General features: G+C 38.0%; 1 protein-coding gene across 4 annotated transcripts in view; it reads right to left on the bottom strand.

Annotated features, from left to right (window-relative positions):
• Window positions 1–19611, bottom strand: part of PPARGC1A (PPARG coactivator 1 alpha) — a 628607-nt gene that overhangs the window by 8247 nt on the left and 600749 nt on the right. For all 4 annotated transcript variants that reach the window (XM_033106261.1, XM_033106263.1, XM_033106264.1 and 1 more), the window contains 5 exons: window positions 13022–13937; window positions 12371–12475; window positions 12099–12219; window positions 2200–2321; window positions 1716–1867 (listed from right to left, as the gene is read on the bottom strand). In XM_033106261.1, coding sequence (XP_032962152.1) covers window positions 1716–1867; window positions 2200–2321; window positions 12099–12219; window positions 12371–12475; window positions 13022–13937 — 1416 coding nt within the window. The remainder of the gene's footprint in view (window positions 1–1715; window positions 1868–2199; window positions 2322–12098; window positions 12220–12370; window positions 12476–13021; window positions 13938–19611) is intronic.

Here is a 19611-nt window from a genome sequence, read left to right as displayed (position 1 = left end):
GGCCTTCATCACTGAAGAAAATAAGTCAAATCAACTCAAGACTTCAATCTGTCTTGACTGTTTTTATCAGCCAGCATTTGAACAAATGACTTGCCACCGTTTATATTTTCGTCCCTAGGCCTCTCTCTCTCTAACAGTCAGCTGCCTCTCCCTGCTTCATACTATCTATTTAGCTTTTGAAGTGAATTATAGCATATTCCCCGTGAACAATGCACACTACCTGTATCAATTACTCTAGGAAGACATCACTTTGGTGGAAGAAAGGAAAAAAAAATCCCTATATTGGGTATTCATTTCTTTCTTTATACCAAGCCAAAGCAAGGGCAGATAGGAATATAATAATGCTTAGGAATAGATTTATATGTTAATTTTATGATTCGTAGTATAATTGATTTAAAATAATTATATCATACGCACAAGGCATTTGCCACGTTCCTGCCTTCATCAAAGAATTTAAAGGCTTACAATACACACATTAGATAGGGAATCACATGCAACGGAACAAAATTAAAATTGGAAAGGAAATTAAGATGTCCATTGTGGCATTATTTATAATATTAAAACATTGAAAATTGAAAAAATGTTTAGTTATAATGGAATGATTAAATATAATGGCACCATTCACCGTACAGAATACTGTGTAGCCATTAAAATATGTTGATAAGTTATTTTTAATCCTGTAGGTACAGTGAAAATGAACTCATATAATATTAATTGAGATAAGTAGAATATAAAAGTATATATTCTTTATATATAAGATATGAGCTCAACTATAAGAAGTTAGACATTCTGAGACAAAACTGGAATGTAAATCACACACTAGGTAATAGTGATTACCTCTAGGTGATAGGCTGAAAGGTGATTTTACTCTTTTTATTAATACTTTTTTATATTTTCTAAGTTTTACCCATTGAGTGTATACTTTCATAATAAGAAAAAAAATCAATACTTATATATGCTTCAGTTTCCTTATCTGTAAAATAGGATAATAATAATAACATCGACCTCCTATGATTGTTCGAGTAATTAAATGAGAAAATGCTTGCAAAGCCCCGTCTGGTACAGTGTCTCGCATATGGAAGTACTCAAAGTATAGCATTTTTTCTTCTTTCTTTTAAAGAAAGTATAGTGTGATTTAGCATATAAGACTTTATTTTCCCCTCTCAAGGTGTAATTTGTAGAAAATGTTAACATTTCTACAACTCTGTGGTATAATAAGGAAAAAGGATAAGACTTGTATATATTCTGTTCCATAAAACAATGAGGGCAATGGTACGCTTTGTACACAAGGAGTCAGGGTGGGGACAGAATGCAATGGCAGATGACACACATGTACAAAGACACGTACACAACATAAACACATGCGGACATATACTATACCCCCACACACATGCACACACAAAACACAACACACCACACACATACACACACAACCAGGAAAAAAGTTCACCATCTGGGCAGACAGTACAACAAATTTATTTCTGCCCTTTGTCAATTTTACTCATTGAGTCTGTACTATTGTCAAAAGCTATGCTCTTTGCTTCTGAAACTGTCTCATGCATTAAAAAATAAGTAATAAAATAAAATTTGTATTTAAATATTCCCTCTAGTAAAACAAAGTAATGGTCCAACCCCATGTACCTATGGTTTACATTTGCTTCCATTTTGAGCTCTACATTATGGATTCGTCATTCCATGTACAATAAAATCCATACCTAGGTCTGCATAGTTAGACTTGAAAAATTGCTTGCGTCCACAAAAGTACAGCTCGAAGTCAGTTTCATTCGACCTGCGCAAAGTGTATCCATTTTCAAGAGCAGCAAAAGCATCACAGGTATAACGGTAGGTAATGAAACCATAGCTGTCTCTGCAATGGACAAAGAAGAAAAGTTCAAAGCTAGTGAGGAAGCATTAGCATATATGACTGTAACCCTTGCTACTTTGGGAGGCTTCGCCGGTGCCAACATCTGAACCACTGCATCCATTTATCAGTGTGATTGTCCTGTCAAGCAGCTAAATACTTATTTCTGGGACAGGAAACCTCAACTAGAAAGATTAATAAATAGGGATGAAAGAAAATAAATAAGGTTCTGAACTCAACATGTCATCTGTCAAAGCATCCCCATCCTAGTAATCTTATGGCCATAATTTTTTACATATGTCAGCTTCTAAACAAGAAATAATCTTGAAGATTCTCACCCATCATCCCGCAGATTTACTGTGCACTCCTCAATTTCACCAAAAACTTCAAAACGGTCCCTCAGTTCTGTCCGTGTCGTGTCAGGTCTGATTTTACCAACATAAATCACACGGCGTTCTTCCTGGAGGTGGGGGAAGTAAAGAGAGACTTGCTAGTTCTAGAGATAAGAAAGAAACTGAACCTCTAGAAACATTCATAAAGGTAAAGTCATGCATAATAAGAACCCAGAGAGCATGCCAATTAAAGCAAAACATACACGAAAACTGAATGAAAGACTACACTTGAACCAAATTCTAATTTCCATTTCTTCAACATCACTCTCATCCCTTACATGCTCTCTCTTTGGCACCTCACTCTCTTCCACTTTTCCTGTCCATCTCTGTTCTTCAGGCACATGAACTTTTATACATTAGAAAAGAAATATGACTAATGTGATCATTTTATCACTGAATAACTGAGCAATACCTATTAAATAATTTTCATTCCTGTGACTCAATTATTAATCCTTAAACGTAGTAAGAAACTGACGTGGCTTGCAAAACTATTTAATTTCTCATTAACTCAGAATTCTAATAATGAGATGTACAACTTTTCCCAGTTTTATTGAGAAGTAATTGATATGCATCACTGTGTAAGTTTAAGGTGTACAGTATGATGGCTTGATGTACAAATTTTGACATCCCTCAAAAAAGTGATTCTTAACCTCTAGTATAAATAAATGTTACCTGGAGTGCTAATTAAAAATGTAAATTATTGGGGTTTATCCTGGTGATACTAAAAATCTATTTAGAAGATAGCGTTCATTTTTAACAAGCACACCCCAGTGACTCTAAGGCAGGTGGTCCAAAGACAATAATTTGAAAAATATGGTCTGAAAATGTAGACTATTTTAAGCCATGGATCTCTAAAGAATAAGAGCTATAAAAAAGGCTATAAATTTCCCTTTGCCAATGAATCTTATTTTAGGAATAGACTAGAAGGGTGTGGCCTAATTTTCACAAGTGGAGTCAATATCATCATCGTCTGAAAAATCATCAGCAATTTATTACCTACAAAATACGGAAAGAATATTATATAGCCTGGGAATGCATTTCTTAAAAAAACAAAAACAAACGAAAAAAAACCACGAATGCATTTGCAAAGTAAGAAGCAATCCTATAACTCTTGTTCTAAGAAGACAAAGCCAAAGGTGAGGCTTCTCTCTCAAAACTGAGAAAAGGCAAGAATGTAAGGAGTTAACATAAAGAATGTGCTTACCAACTAGGCTACATGTCTATCAAGGACAAACAAGAATGGAATGAATTTAAGGTTGCAGAGATTTAAGTTAGATGGAAGCAAAGACAAGGAAGCACAGGACTAAGGTATGAATTCAGCTTGCCTAAGAGTTTTCCCTGGATGTGCTGAGAGTATCCTGTCTTGGACGATGTGAAAAGTAATTTAGGCCTAAGGCAAAGAGATGTCCTATGTTATTTACTGAATGTCTTTCCTTTTCATGTGTCTAGTATTTAGCAAAGGACCTGGCAAAGACTGGTTACTCAATAAGTGCTTTTGAAATATAACTGAACAATTCCCGGAGTGTATAATAGATATCCTCCTAAGTGATCTAATCATTCATGTTTCATCTTCTTTTACCTTATGCAACACTCATATTTCTACTTTCATCAGGGAATTTCCTCTGAGCTTCAAACTCAAATAACTAACTATCTATTTGATATCTCATGTTAGATGTCCCCTAGGCGCCTCAAACTGGACCCACATTACTCAGACAAAACTGTCCACTTCTACCCTCTCCCCGGTGGGTCTTTCTCCAGTGTTCTTGCATCAGCGAAGTTAACACCATCTAGCCAGTTATTCAGGACAAAAACCTGAGTGCTTCGTTGATTCTTCCCTTAGTCCCCTCCACATAGCCAATCACTAATTAAGTCCTACTGATTTTCACCTCCTAAGTCTCTCTCTAGTCTGTCTCCTTCATTATATCTCCCCTAAACCAAGCTCCCAGCATCTCTTTCTGGACTAGTCTAACAGCCTCTTAACTTGGATCTTGTGTCTATGTTTACCTTCCTCTGATCTATTCTTTCACTTCAGTCAAAGTATTCTATAGTATTCTGTGTTAAGGGAATAGAAATCCAATCATGCCAATTACTGTCTAGTAACAGGACCTACTCGGCCATTCACATCTGGACCTGTGGTTATCATGGACTTAATCCCCCATGTCTCTTTCTTTCCTTTACTCTGTTTTCCAGCCACATTGAGCTTCTATCAGCCCTTAGCATATACTGTGTCCCTTCCTTTTCCAAAGCCTTTGCACAAGCTTTTCTATTGCTACTTGGAACATCCTTCACTCACTGCCTCTCCTTTCCCTTCACCAATATTCAGATACAGTCTGGAATTACACTGAACCCAACTATCATTTCCTTTCTGAGATTTGCAATGAAGTCAAGCCTCCTATTAGCTGCTCTTACAGAACATACTGTCCTTTGTAGTTCTATGCCCAATTGGAATCAATACTTTATCCATTCGTTAATGTCTACCTCACCATGCAATGAAAGCTTCATGAAAGCAGAGACCGCATCTATCCTATTGACTACTATGTTTTAAGGGCACCTGAAACATAACGGAGTCTCAATGAATATTTGCTGAAAAATCAGTCAATTGCCAATCAATTAATCCTTTCTAACACTTAACCCATACCTTTCATTACATCAAAGATGCCTAAGTGTAGTCCTTACTCTCTGAGACTCTCTAAGACTAAGAAGGGCAGGTTTGGTACTTTATCATAGGAAAAACCTTGCCCACGTAGCTCAGCTGAGTGAATTAACAAAAGTCCCCATGACTTGCTTTTATAGGCTTAAGTGTTAGAAATGTGGAGTAGCTACAAGTTCGCAAGACTCTAACTCTTAAGGTGGGGCTCCCCTGAAACAGTTGGTAACACACAATTCCTCTGGCATCAGCTTTTGAGCCTAAAGAACTGACCAGATGATGTACAGCAAACAGAGCAGCCTGTCTGATTCACTTCCATGTAGATTGTATGTCTCCATCGAAGGATGTAATTGTGTTGCTTCAGAGCACCCAGCACATACAGGAGGTCAACAAATATAAACGGATGGTGAGGCCCATCCTGGGGCAGTGTTGCACACTGGAGCAAGGGAATCATAACATCACATTCCATTCTATTTACGCAGCCGGCTCTAGCCAAACAGTCAAATGTGATGGGACTGTTATCTAAACTTCCTGGCGCCTGCTTGCATGGGTGTTAATGGATTTATTTTTTAATGAGCTTTTTTAGGAAGGTTACTACTGTATAGAAGAAAAGGGGGGTGGGAAGGAATGCAAAAGAGAGAGAAAGAAATTGAACCATCACAAGGAAATTGCTCAACTACCATTATGGGAATACACACAGCCTACATATTCAAGGAAGTTAAAGCTAAAATCGACCATATGCACGTCCATATGCAGACATATTGGGATAGTCTCTGAATTGCTTCTTTATACAAAGCTGTATGCAACACTGATCCCACAAAGAAGATAAACCAGAGGACCTTTTATATCAGATACTGATACATTCTGCAGTAAAAAGAGGATACAACCTAGACAGGAGAAACAAAATTCCAAGGGCCTGGTCCACAATCACTTAAATTACCTATTTGTCTATCACCTCCTTTTATGAAACATAGGAGTGGGATCACGTCTTGCTACCTTACAAAGACTAGAGATTGACTACATATTAAAATTCTCATTTGAGAAAATGACTGGAGTGCTCAGTTTTCCTAGTGCTAGAAACAAAACTAAAAGGCATCTGAAGGTCTAAAAAGTAAAGACAAAAATCTTTCCAAGATTGGCCAAAATGTCTAGCGAAGAACCGATTATTTTTTACATGTTGCCGTTTTATTAGACAGATGAATAGATTCCATATCTTTAAAAAACCTGAACATTTGCAGCCAATTTTTCAAGACATTAATTTCTAAACAGGAGATAAAAGGAAAGAAAATCAAAATGCTTAATAACATTTCCAACTTCTTAAAGGCTTGGAGGAACTCTAAACCTTTGGCAAAAGCTTTTGAAAAATGATTTTTAGACCAGTTTTCACTATTGAGGAGGATGTAACATTTATCAAATATCTTTTAGCTTCAATTTTCACAAAAGCTAGTATGCTGATGGATTATAGATAATAAAATTGAAGATCTATGTTGCATTAACAGGTATGGTAAATCCTCATTATATCAAAACACAGGGGATAAATAAAGAAAAAAAAACTGACTGCATTAACTGACTTTGCATTATCAAAATCTTTATCAAAAAAGGGCATAGAGCCTCCCAATAAACTGGAGAAAACATATAATGGTTGTTTCTCATCAAATAATAAGCTATTCCTGGTAAAAGGTGTTTGACCTAAATAAAAAAGAAAATTAATAGGGAGATTAACATTTATTGTCTAACGTGAGCCAAGTACTATGCTTGATGCTTTTCTATGGGTTATCTCACTAAACTGTTCTGCAATGCGAGGTAACAAGTAACAGCCTGATAGAATTTGGATTTGTGTCCTCAGAACTTCTAGTCTACATTTCCAAATCAGAATAACATAAAAATTCCTCCTGCTATACTAAGGAAACTGCATTATCAACTCTGGCAATGAAAGATCTGTGTTTGTTTCCAGACTTCCTCAAAAATTCCGCGGAAATTACAAATATTATAGATGAGATGAATGGATAAAATCAATGCCATTTCTAGAATGAATGGCATGTATAGATAGGTCCTCTATCGAAAGGATAAACGGAGAGGGCTAGGTGGCCGTGAAAATATACAAATGGACAGAAAAATGCCAAAACTGACAAAAATCCAAAAGCAAAAGTTTTTTTCCCCCTTCTTTTGCCCTCAGTATTAGTTATACTGTTTTAATTCAATAGGCATTCAATAAATACTCACGACAAGGGGGCACTCTTAAGGAAGACACAAAACTGTAGCAGTTTTCCAAAGTTATCCCCATCTCAGTAATGCCCAGGGATATTCCTCCTTAGTGTCTAAGTTTGGATAAATATGACTAAATCCAGGTTAGTCTACTTAACTGCTAGTGTGCAAGTAAGAGCTAAAGATACAAGTCAACACAATGATCAGTCAGAAAACATGAAAATTCTACACTTAGAGTACATATAATGACTTTTGATAAAACTGTTAATTTCTAAATAGTGAGCTTATGCTCTAGATATATTTGCTTACATGAAATATCTCTTGAAAAAGGCTTGAATAGAAACTACTTAATTTTCTCCAAAAAGGAATAACTATGAGAAATTACACTTTTTTTTCCATTTGGAAGAAGCTGATAATTATCAGCGATGATGCACTGTTCCTGGCTCCCGGGCTGCATACTAACCAATGGAGAAGAGAAATGAAATGGCACAGTCATTGCTTAAGCACATCTGGTTTTGGCTTTAAGCACTGAGCCATATCATAATGTCTAGATTTGCCCTTTAAATTAACATCCCATTATCATGTTTTCTGGCAGGAAACTGTACAGATTGCAAATGGAGTTGGTCTTAGAAGTCCACAAGAAATTAGAGCAGTGACAGTTTAGACATTAAGTACTAAACTCTGGCTTGCAGGGTTCCAGTATAACCTGAATTATTTCAAGCCTATGAGACTCAGGAAGACAGAGAGTGAATTGGCTTTTGAGAAAAAGTTTAGATGGAAATCGGAGGAAAGTAACAACTGAAGCCATGCCAATGTTCGACAACAATATATGAATTAGTAATTACTAGTTTTCTCTTAACGCGCTGATTTGGGTAAAGAGTTTTAGAGGCATAAGCAATGGAAAGTTTATAACACCTCCCAAACCATCCCCTTATTATGGAGCTCAAAATAAAAGCAATACAGACCACGAGACGAAGGTAGCAAAGACTACTTTAATCTTTTTTTAAAATATCAATTATTATATAATTTTAGCACTTTTTTTCCATTTCCTTTTGGAGCCTTTGCTTTGTTGGTCCCCTAATTATATGATAGATCCGAATTTATGCAAAATCCAGCACTCCAAATCAAAGTATTCCAAATATAATTTGCTACTTATTCATTATATGAAGGCATCTCAAAAATCTGAATGGAAATTGCCTACCCGACCAACTTAGGTAGACTGTTCTAGTTAGCTGCATCATGAATGACTTTTCACGTCATTCATGTCATTGTCCTTTAGCTGCATCATGAATGACTTTTCCAGCTAACCTCGTCAAATGAATCAAAAATCACTGCATGTATCTCTGTGCCCAAGTCCATAAAAATATACTTTGAAAATGAATTTTGGCATAAGAAAGCAGATCATTTTGTGGAAGGAAATCAATCAGAAAATCTCCATGTGGGTAAACTCATTAAATAGTTCCACTATGCCTTCAAGATAGATTTCAAAATCTTTATCATGCCTTATGAGACCCTTCAAAGATTTGGCTTCCACAGAGCCCCTCAGACTTATTTTTTGCCACTCCTGCACCCCAGTGTTCTAGTTAAATGACTAGCAGTTTCCCAATATACCTTACTCTTTTTCAGAGACCTAGTATGAGCTGTACAGCCTCTGCCTAGAATAGGAATGTCCAATAAAAATATAATGCAGCATATGTAATTTAAAATTTTCTAAGACGGTAAAGGGGATCAAATATGGTGATGGAAAGAGAACTGACTCTGGGTGGTGAACACGCAACGTGAGATGTATAGATGATGTAATACAGAATTGTACACCTGAGATCTTTGTAACTTTACTAACAATTGTCACCTCAATAAACTTTAATTAAATTTTTTTTCTAAGAGGCACACTTTAATGATATACATTATTTAGCTCAATATATCCAAAATATTATCATTTAAACTTGTTGTTGATATAAAAAAATATTAACGAAGTATTTTACACTCATTTTTGTACGGTTGTCAAAATCCAAACACATTTATAATGCATCTAATTTCAGGACTAGCTGAATTAGCCATATGGCTAATGGCTACCATATTGAACAGTGTAGGAAACATTTGTCCTCCATCTCTTCAGGTTTCAGATCAAACTCACCATCTCCAGGGATGACCTCCCTCATCCCCAGGTCTGAGTGCCAACCCAAATGCCACTACAGTATCTTACATGTAGCACCTAAGACCCCCTACTGCCTGTTTGTTTGTCTTTATCTCCCAGTAGACTTGAAGCTCTCTAGATAGAAGGGACCAGGTCTTACCTAATTTATATTGCAAGCACCTAGCCAATATTCATCACATAAAGAGTCACATGATGGGTTTTCAATTATGTTAAGCAGAAATAGCATATAATTGCTGAAGTGGGAATTGGTTTAGCAGTAAGTCCCAAATCTTTATACTACCTATAGATCACTGTGTTAGTAAATAATCTCTATGTCGTAGTTTTTATTTTTCAATCTGCTTTTCAAAACCAAAACAAAACAAAAATTTCAAAGCCAAAATTCTCACAAATGGCTAGTTAATTTATAATTATTTAATGTAAGCCAAGTTGACATTTGCACTATATAAACCATCTTTCAAAGAAAACTGATAAAAGATTGTCTTAGTCAAAGAATTAAATAAGGAGCTGGTCAACCTTTGTGACACAAAGAGAAGGCAAGGTACTGTGTTTCCCCAAAAATAAGACCTAGCCGGACAATCAGCTATAATGCGCCTTTTGGAGCAAAAATTGATATAAGCCCCGGTCTTATATTATAGTAAAATAAGACCCGGTATTATGTTATATATTATATTACATTATATTATATTTATTATATTATATTATATTATATTATATTATATTATATTATATTATATTATATTATATTATATTATATATTATACCTGGTCTTATATTATAGTAAAATAAGACCGGGTCTTATATTAATTTTTGCTCCAAAAGATGCATTAGAGCTGATTGTCCGGCTAGGTCTTATTTTCGGGGAAACACGGTAGTATCTGATTCCAAGCTGAGGTTGATGACGTCAAGAGTGATTTTGACTCAGGCATCAATTACGGAATGGAGACCAATCACACTATTTGATCCATTTGGAAAGAGCCAAACTAGCGAAATGGCACATCCCTCCCTTGCTTCACTCCAGTTAAGTATCTGGCACTAAATTTTCTTTTGAAGGACTAAAATAACCACATGTTATTTATCTACATTTATTTACACAGCTTTGGTTATATCTATGTTGTATTTTACTCAAATAAGCAAACATATGATAAAAGAATCAATCTCTCTATTTAATGGCCATAGCTCTAGGAAGAAACAAAGAATTTTATAAAGTATGAACTTGCAAACACTGAAATAACTATTTTCCTACATGCTTACTCAACCTGATTCTCTTTTGTAAAGATTAACTATAATGTGCCATATTAAAAAGGCTGTGTAAACTACATGGCACTATATAAATGTGAGCAATTATCATTATTGAATATGCTATTAATTAAAAATAGAAAAGTTAGAAAAATTGAATTTTTAATTTTCATTAGTCTTCTTAAGTGTTAACTAATGATACTCAGGCAGACCTTAATATCACAGTTCATTTGAAAGTTGAGAAAAATGAGGAAAGGTGTTGTAATTTGCACAAGGCCTTTGATTCAGTCTTAGGTAGATTCAAAGTTAAATGACAGCAAACACCCTAGACCTTTAGCCTAAGTATTCAATTACTTTCCCCATCTTTCTCCTTGAGTGCCTGCGATGAACAAACCTCTCAGTTAACCTTTTTCCTCCAGCTGATAACTGTTGGCTAATGCTTGATTTTGACTGCATTAGTCAGCTCTTTTATGTAGGTATTTCAAGATTTTGTTGATGGTAGTGGGTTTTCTTAAAGGAACCATATAAGTCTAACCTTTAAAATTCCTTTCCGTAAGTCTTGGTTTGCTTATATGCAAGGCTGTCAAAGCTGATCTTCACGGAAACAACTCTTAGCAGCTAGCACAGACAGGCAGCTGCTGCAATGCACAAAAGCAGTGCCGTTTCTAATGGATTAGCCATGGCTCCCTGGAGCACCCTGTCAGGAAACACCCTAAGACTGTATGGGGGCTCGGTGGGAAAGAGTGCCATAATTGATTAGGAATGTCTGCCATGCACAAGTGCTGGATGCTGACAACTGGAGTGTCTCATATTTGCCCTCCAAGGTCTAGGTTGATAAGCAATACAAGGAAGCTGGGGTAAAGTCTACCCATTAGTAAATAGCTGCTGAAAAGGTACAGACCCAGAGAGAACGAACTAGTTTAACATAACCTGGGTCTTTCGACCGAATGGAGAGTATAGTCTATACGTCAAGTGAATATAATACCCAGTGGTAAGTGGTGTCAAAATACATAATGGGTTATTTGGAAAGTAGTTCCTAAGAAATGTGGATGTGTCAACTGCCCAGTTAGGTGATGACCCAGTACAAATAAGAAGAAATGATGACTTTCTTAGCTAATCTTCCTTTACTGACTCCTTTAAATCTAACTTGAACCCAGTCTCTTTCTTCATAGACAACCCAATCCTCACGTCTGCCAAAAAGATGAACCGGTGATACCTCCTCATTCTCTACTTAGAGAAAAAAGAAGCAAAGAACAGTAAGAAGAACTCATCCTCTGACCGGATGGAACAAGTATCTGACTGAGGAAATCTTTACTCCCTCCATTTTTAAAAACAATAATGAGCTTCCAGGTGAATGAGAAATGACACTGACATAACATTAGGTTTTCCAATAATTTGAGTTAAGAGAGATTGGGGGCTCAGTGATGTTTTAATGCCAAAAGGCTGACTATTGCATGTTCTAACAAAGCTGTAGCTTTAGTTTATTTTCTAATCTACAAAAATAAAAATAAAAAAAGAAAAAAGAAAAACAGGAAAAAGAAAATAAAAACAACAAAAAAAGAAACCCTCCTTTAAAATGAAAGTTAGCTCCAAGCTGCTTACAATTGCCTTCTGCCTCTGCCTCTCCCTTTGTTTGGCCCTCTCAGATTCCCGCTTCTCATACTCTCTGCGGTATTCTTCCCTCTTCAGCCTTTCGTGCTGATATTCCTCGTAGCTGTCATACCTGAGAAACATAACTTCATCATTAAGTCAACCACCTCCAATTGCACAAGCAGAATGAATAATAAACTGGGGAAGGGTAGGGTTTTAGATAACATCTTGTCATCTAAAGGAAGGGATGAGAGGAGCCCATGAAAAATGACTCGCATCGTTACCTGGGCCTACGGCTGTAGGGCGATCTTGAACGTGATCTTGAGCACAGAGGAGAATTTCGGTGTGTACGGTGTCTGCAGTGGCTTGACTCATAGTAGTAGCAAGATCTGGGAGAAAGAAGAAAACACGAAAAGGGCATTTGCAACTGCCACTTAACCCCCCGCTGATCAGCACAACTGAACACCCCGTGGCACACTGTATTACATAAACCGGCTTTCTTTTCCCAGCTACTAGCGAGATTTCCCAGTGACAGTTTCTGATCATCTAGTCAGCTTAGAGGTCTGGGAGTGATGTGTTCTCTCCAGCATCTCTTATTGATGTTAACGCCGAGCGCCAGTCTGGTACACTGTCAGCTTTATCTTGCTTGGATCTCCACTATCCTGGTACAGGGCAGCTCTCCAGGTAATGGAAAAAGTTAGATGAGCAAGTTTCTTACAAATTGCTCCCTGTGATCTGACTGGCTCAAGGCACTGTGTTCAAGGCTGACAGATTTAAGAGAAGATGAGGAACAATGTATGTGTAACAACAATCTCTTTAGTTCTGTGTTACCAGGAATGCAGCGGTAAGGGGCTGGGATGCCTGTGGGGTTTGAATGCTTGTTTTTGACTTCCTGGGAATGCCTTATGCTGTGGGTGGGTTTTGACAAGGTTTACCTCGAAGAGGATCTACTGCCTGGGGACCTTGATCTTGACCTGGAATATGGTGATCGGGAACACGACCTGTGTCGAGAGAAGGACCTTGAACGAGAGCGCATCCTTTGGGGTCTTTGAGAAAATAAGGATTTGGGTGGTGACACGGAATCTCTACATGGAGAGTTAAAAGAGGAGCAGGAAGGCGACACATCGAACAGTGAATAGGATTGTGTGCCATCCCAAGGGTAGTTCAGTTTATCACTTTCATCTTCGCTGTCATCAAACAGGCCATCCATGGCTAGTCCTGAATTTATAAACATAGGTAGTTTGGAGAATTGTTCATTACTGAAATCACTGTCCCTCAGTTCACTGGTCTTGTCTGCTTCGTCATCAAAAACAGCTTGACTGGGATGACCGAAGTGCTTGTTGAGCTCGGCTCGGATTTCCTGGTCTTGGAGCTGTTTTCTGGTGCTGCAAGGAGAGATCTGCTTGCTCACCTCCAAAGTCTCTCTCATGTAGCACTTGTCTGGATCTGTGGAAGAACAAATCTGCCCCTGCCAACTGGAGGAAGCATCTTTATATTCTAGTTGTCTAGAGTCTTGGAGCTCCTGTGATAGATTAATGAGTATTTCCGTTTTGGAATTGATTGACTGACAATAGTCATGGTCACCAAACAGCCGTAGACTGGGTCGCTTGGCCTTCCTTTCCTCGTGTCCACTGGGGAGCACTGAGGTCTTGCTGAGTTGCGCATACAACTCAGACTGCTCAGGCCCTTTCTTGGTGGAATTATTGCCTTGGGTACCAGGAGACTCGCTGTACCGGGGCTTCTTTGATGGCGGAGGTACCACAGTCTTGCAAGAGGACTTCAGCTTTGGAGAAGCCCTGAAAGGGTTGTCTTGGTTGGCTTTATGAGGAGGAGTTGTGGGTGGAGTTAGGCCTAAGACAAAAATAAGAAAGAAAAAAAAAAAAAAAAGAAGAAGGGGAGTAGGGAGGGAAAGAGAAAAGAGACAGAGATAATGTTCTTAAATGCCAGGATATGTTTTCCTAACTTTTCTAAGATTTCAGACAATGGTTAAAACTGAGTGAAAAAGGAAACTAAATTCATGACAAGACCTGAAAGAGTGACTCTCTCCCTCTAAGCTTCTGTCACCAAGAAAAGATGGATCCACAATGCCAGGCAGCAGTGAGAGTCATGATATTTTGTATTGCAAACACCAATGCTAACAGAATCTGCTTCCCAGAAAATGTTAACACATCCCTACTGGCCTCCGCAGCCCCAGGCATTACCAAAGCTCAAATTTTCAAGGGCATCATATCATCTATGTTATGGAAAATTAACACGGAAAGACTCAAGGGAATCACAGAATAGCTTTGGTGGCATTTGTCTGCAAAGAACGCTGCCAAGGATGCAAGTGGCTTGGGGGTTTTGGTCCAATCAAGGAAATCTACCCATGGAGCCAAAGTTAGGTAACGAAAAACAACAATAACAACAACAACAAAAACATACATCAGATGACAGCAAATGTGGGGCAGGGTGGGGATGACTCAGGCAACTTCAAAGTAAGTTCAGTAAAATATGACACACAAATGCAGGGAACAAGACAACTCTACAACTTGATGGCAATGATTCTTTGTCTCCACAGTTCATTAACTTAGTAAACCATGGCTAATGTAGGTATAATACATTCTTGTAAGCATAACTAATACATTCTGTCTAAAATATGGTTCTGCAACAGAAACCTAAGTGAACAGTAACACAAAATATAGCAGTGCCAGGGGACCATTTTATTTAGAGCACAACATTAGAGCAGGTTATGAGGCTGAAGGATTGAAACGAATCCAAGCTTCAGCAACTAACTAATTAAAAGTATTTTAAAAATGAAGGAAGAAGGTGGGGGGAAATCCATCAGTCGTTGCCTTTCGTGCTTTTGTACAGAAAATTCCATCACAAGTCATTGTGACAGAGTCTGTGAAGTGTATTTGCCTCTATTAAGTCTCACCCGTGAGTAAGTGCCACGCATCCCTTTACACTGAGAAAGAATAATTGTGGCATGGCTTTAGAGTCCAAGGAACTTTGAAGAAGGGAAGGCTGGAGTTCAAATGGCTTTATGCTTACAAGGGAACATTTTAGTTTACAACACACTTTCTATTTAGGAGGATGGGTGAATGGTATTCGGCAAAAAACCCTGGGGTTAGACTTAAGGCAATAGCATGTCTCAAGGAAAGGCGGAGAAATCCTACCTTGCCAGGAAAAAAAAAAAAAAAAAAAAGTATATATATTTATAAAGAGAGAACCAAGTAGGTCACAGAAAGCCACATGAAATTTTCATATCAACAGGAAGGGGATGCCTCTCTCTCTTACTTTATAATAAAGAGATGGAGGAAATTTATATTCTCCCCAAAATGAAATATTTTATGCCAATATTTGCCAATTTTTATAATGGATAGCTAATTCTCCCATAATGAGGGAAAAAAAGGGACAAAGTGCAGAGTGGTTTGGCTTTGGAAATCCATCCCAGAAAAGTTCAGAAAGACAGAAAAAGCAAACACAAAGAGAAGGGACACATCTGGGTCTCCAAAACGTCTCCTTTATTAGCAGCCTACTGTATGCCTACTCCTCTTTGTTTAGAGATAACAGGGAGGTGACATATGATTAAATGAGGCATCTGCGTCACTGTGGCACACCCTACTTTTCCCTCTTTCATGGACACATATGTCTTTTACTCAATCTTAGATATTCCTCTATGGTCAGTCTTTTCTTCTCTCTCTTTCTGTTTTCTTTTCCCCTTGTTCTCTAACTTTTGCACTGCCCATTCATAAATTCTGCTACCTTCGATGACCATTACAATAAATTTAAAGATACTAACGCCCAGCAAAGAAATGACAAGTTCTCAAATATTTCTCATAGGAAGCTAAGCTGCTCACAGAAGTAATGATGACTAATCTCTCTTTGCTGAGTAAATAACAGTCAAATATTCCAAATGATGTAGCCGTTGAATTGGGGAAAGTGACATTCAACATCCTAAAATCCAACTCCATAAATCTTTTCATGACACCCCAAATTAAGGTAATCTTTGCTTTTCCAATAATGTACTGCCAGGATCACTCACTTGATACTTATCAGATATGGCTATATATTCTTGCTTGTCTTTTTTGAATGTGAATTATATCTTGTCTCTACAAATAGATTATAAGCTCTTAGTGAAATGTTGCTCGAGCTTATTTTTACCACACTTTTTCCTCATTTATATTTTTATTTTTCTAGCTCTTCCTTCAATGGTGGCTCACACATTTCAGTGGCCCAAGGATCACTTGGGAAGCTGGTTCCACATTTTTAACGAGATGGTTCATAGACCACGTAGGGAGAGCCACCGCCCGACACTGTCTATGTGGCACGCTGGCTTTTACTCAGGTATGTGTATTTTGACTGACATTCTAGACTTATGAAAAGAAACCCTAAACTTCAGAAACACCAAATTAGGCCACTATTAAAGAGAGACTCGTTCTAAAAATAGCTCAGCTATCTAGGGATTTTAAATATAGAAATTATTTTTCGTCTTGAACATTTGAAACCGTTGTCCTAGTACCTAAGCTCATTATCGCTTAAATAACTGATTCTCAAGTTGCTCTTGGGAGTGGCGACACCCCAATTGTAGTTTCTTTGAGTTAAAAACAAAGTCTTTCACCTCTTTTACATAGTGGACAGCTTGTGGCCATCGAAACGAGTGCCTGTGTGCTGGACACCACAGCGCTGGACACCACAGCGCAGGTGTCACAGGGAGGCTGCCCCAAGGGCTTCACGGTTCTTTTAATATAGAAACAATTCTTTCAAATTTAAAGTAAATATATTTTCTTGCACATATGCTTAAAATGTACAGAAACTCTCTGAGATCACCAAATACACACCGGGAGTGAAAATATCAGGGCTGTAAATTTCCGTTGGCACTCCTTGTTCAAACAAAGAATACTTGCTTAGTGGATGGAAGTTATTTTCGGATTAGTGAGTAGGTGGGTAGGGGAAAATAATTCAGATAACTCCCTAAACTTTTTACTGTTTACTGAAACGTTTTTAATCAGAGAATACCTCCGAGCAAGACTGAGAAATCTCAAGAATCACAAGACTTTGAACTGCCAGTACCTAATTGAAAATCTATTTCCAGAGATAGTGGAGACCCAAAGCAAAACAACAGTGTAAAAAGCATTTTTTTTTTCCTTTTAACATAGCGTCAAACTTTTGAGAGCTACTCATGGGACAGGGAACCCCTTGTTGCTCCTGAGCTAATTGGATTTCTCGAACCCCATTTCTCTTACCCAGATTTTTTCCCCCTGCGGTAGGACGACAGTCGATACCAATTCCTTCATGCCTCTACCTTTGCTCATGTTCGCACTAATCGCCGGACTCACGATTTCATCCCACAAGCCTGAACCAACAGTGCTAATGCCTCCCATAACCTCCGGATTATTTCCTGCGTGTTGATTTTTCTGAGGAATGTGTACATTTTGGTGTTGACAGTACAAGGTATATTCCGTGCTCTCTCTTGAACTTAGCAGGTTCTGACAGATTTGTGTGAGGACAGATGGCCATTACAGGCTGAAGGCTGACAAGAGGCAGTTCAGAGCACTGTTAACAACACACTTGCACAAACTCTCAGCAGTGCAGCACTGTGCGGAATGTAATTCAGACTATAGCTTTTTTATTGCTGCCTATTTTCTTTTGTCAAAAGAGCCTGCTGTGCAGAGCAACAAATGGCTGCTATTACCCAGAATGTAATGGGTGTCAGACAAATCACGTAACACAAACAATCAAGAGTATGTAGGTCATATTTCAACAGAGCACAACCTTAGCAATATTTATGATTACTGCATTGAAATGTGCTCTATAATAAACAAGTACCTCTCCATCACTCACACTTATGCACTTCTGCACAGCAAATCTGCGAGAAGTGGTACACACTCTACAGTCATCTTTTTAAACAGCCCTTTTATTAAAAAAAAAAATCAGAGACAAGTTTTGCTTTGTTTCGTGTTTCATTGTTTGCTATAAAACGATTTTCTTTGAGGAGTTCTCTTTGGGGTTTCTTTGTTTAATTGAATGACTCTGGTTAATGGTGACTCCTCTCCTCTGTTCTTTGTGCTCCACTATCCACCCAATGGCTTCAGCAGGATCTTCTTCTCAAAAAAAAGTTTATAACATCTTACAGAATCTACTGCTAAATCTGTGACTTGCTTTGCATTTTCTTTGACAGTGGGAGTTTTCTTAGGTCGCATGCCAACTCAGATAGTTCTAAAGGGAAAACAAGAAGAAGATGAGTTTCTAATTTACTTAAAAACTCACCAGAAAAAGAAAGACTGGGCAAGGAGAAGTGTGTGACTTGTCCTACTCCCATATTTTTGGCCTCAAGAACTTGGAGTGGGTGTCAGAAGGGCACAGAAAGGCTGATACTCACTCAACATGAGCATATGAGCTGTTAGTGCTACACCAGTCAGAATATTTCCTGCATAAAAGCTTCTCCAGTGCCCTCCACCCATCCCCACCTTGTCCAAGACTCCCTGGACAACACAAGAGCCAGCAGCCTAAGTGTTAACAATTCACACAGAGGGGGCTCCCACACCCTGCTCTGGCTCAGAGGGCCCCTGCCTTTAATGCTTTTTAAGTATTTCCTATATCACCCCTGATTACTGGGGAACAAACTGGCCTTGCAGAAAAGCTTCAAAACATTTCTATGACATGTGACTAATTCCCCAACTCTTGTTCATGAAAGATGAAGATATTATCCATGGGCCCTCGTGCACTTTCCCACAGAGCTGGAACAGGAGAGGGGAGCAGGGTGGGGATGAGGGGCAGCTGGCTTTCTAGGTGTTTACCACCAACCCCGACTCCCACCCTAAGCTTATGTGGGAAAGGAAACTGCTTTGTTATCCTTGGCTTAAAAGAAACTGGATAGTACCATTTTCAGAAAAGAAAACTGAGGAACAAAGGAATGATCTTTGCAGACTTTGGGTCAAGAAGAATGAGATTAAAAATAGAAAACGAGGGATGTGTTTGAAATATGGAAGGAATCCCTGACAATAAGAGTTGCCAAACATTGCAATAGGTTGTAAAGAGTATTTGTTGGGTCTCCCTTCCTCGAATTCTTCAGGAACAGGAATGGATTATATGACCTGTCAAAATCACATTCCAGTTCTCTGACACTATGGTTTGCCTTTTAAAACTACCAGCTACTGCTCGTATTTTGCTTTGGTCCATTTCCTCAAAGATAAGTCACATACAAAAGAAGTATATAACAAAAGGGTACAGCAAATTTATGCTGTTTGTCAATATTCCATGCTGCACAATAAACTTTTAAATGGGAGTCCAAACATACACACACATGTATATCTCCACATCAAAGAAACAAATGTTACAACTGATTGATTGGTTAGTAAGTGTTGTTTGTTTTTTTAAAGCACAAGTCCATTGATGTATACTTTGAATGATGACCGATTTCCACCAAGGGAAAACATTAAGGCAAAATAAAAGACACCAAATCACACATCCACTCTCCTCAAAACCATGGGGAAATGAGGAAAAACATATATATCAATGGAGGAAAGAAATTGCTAAGACCTTA

This window comes from Rhinolophus ferrumequinum, chromosome 5 (assembly GCF_004115265.2).
Source record: "Rhinolophus ferrumequinum isolate MPI-CBG mRhiFer1 chromosome 5, mRhiFer1_v1.p, whole genome shotgun sequence".
NCBI lineage: Eukaryota > Metazoa > Chordata > Mammalia > Chiroptera > Rhinolophidae > Rhinolophus > Rhinolophus ferrumequinum.
Note: the sequence above shows the minus strand (reverse complement) of the source record. Positions and strands in the feature narration are given on the sequence as shown.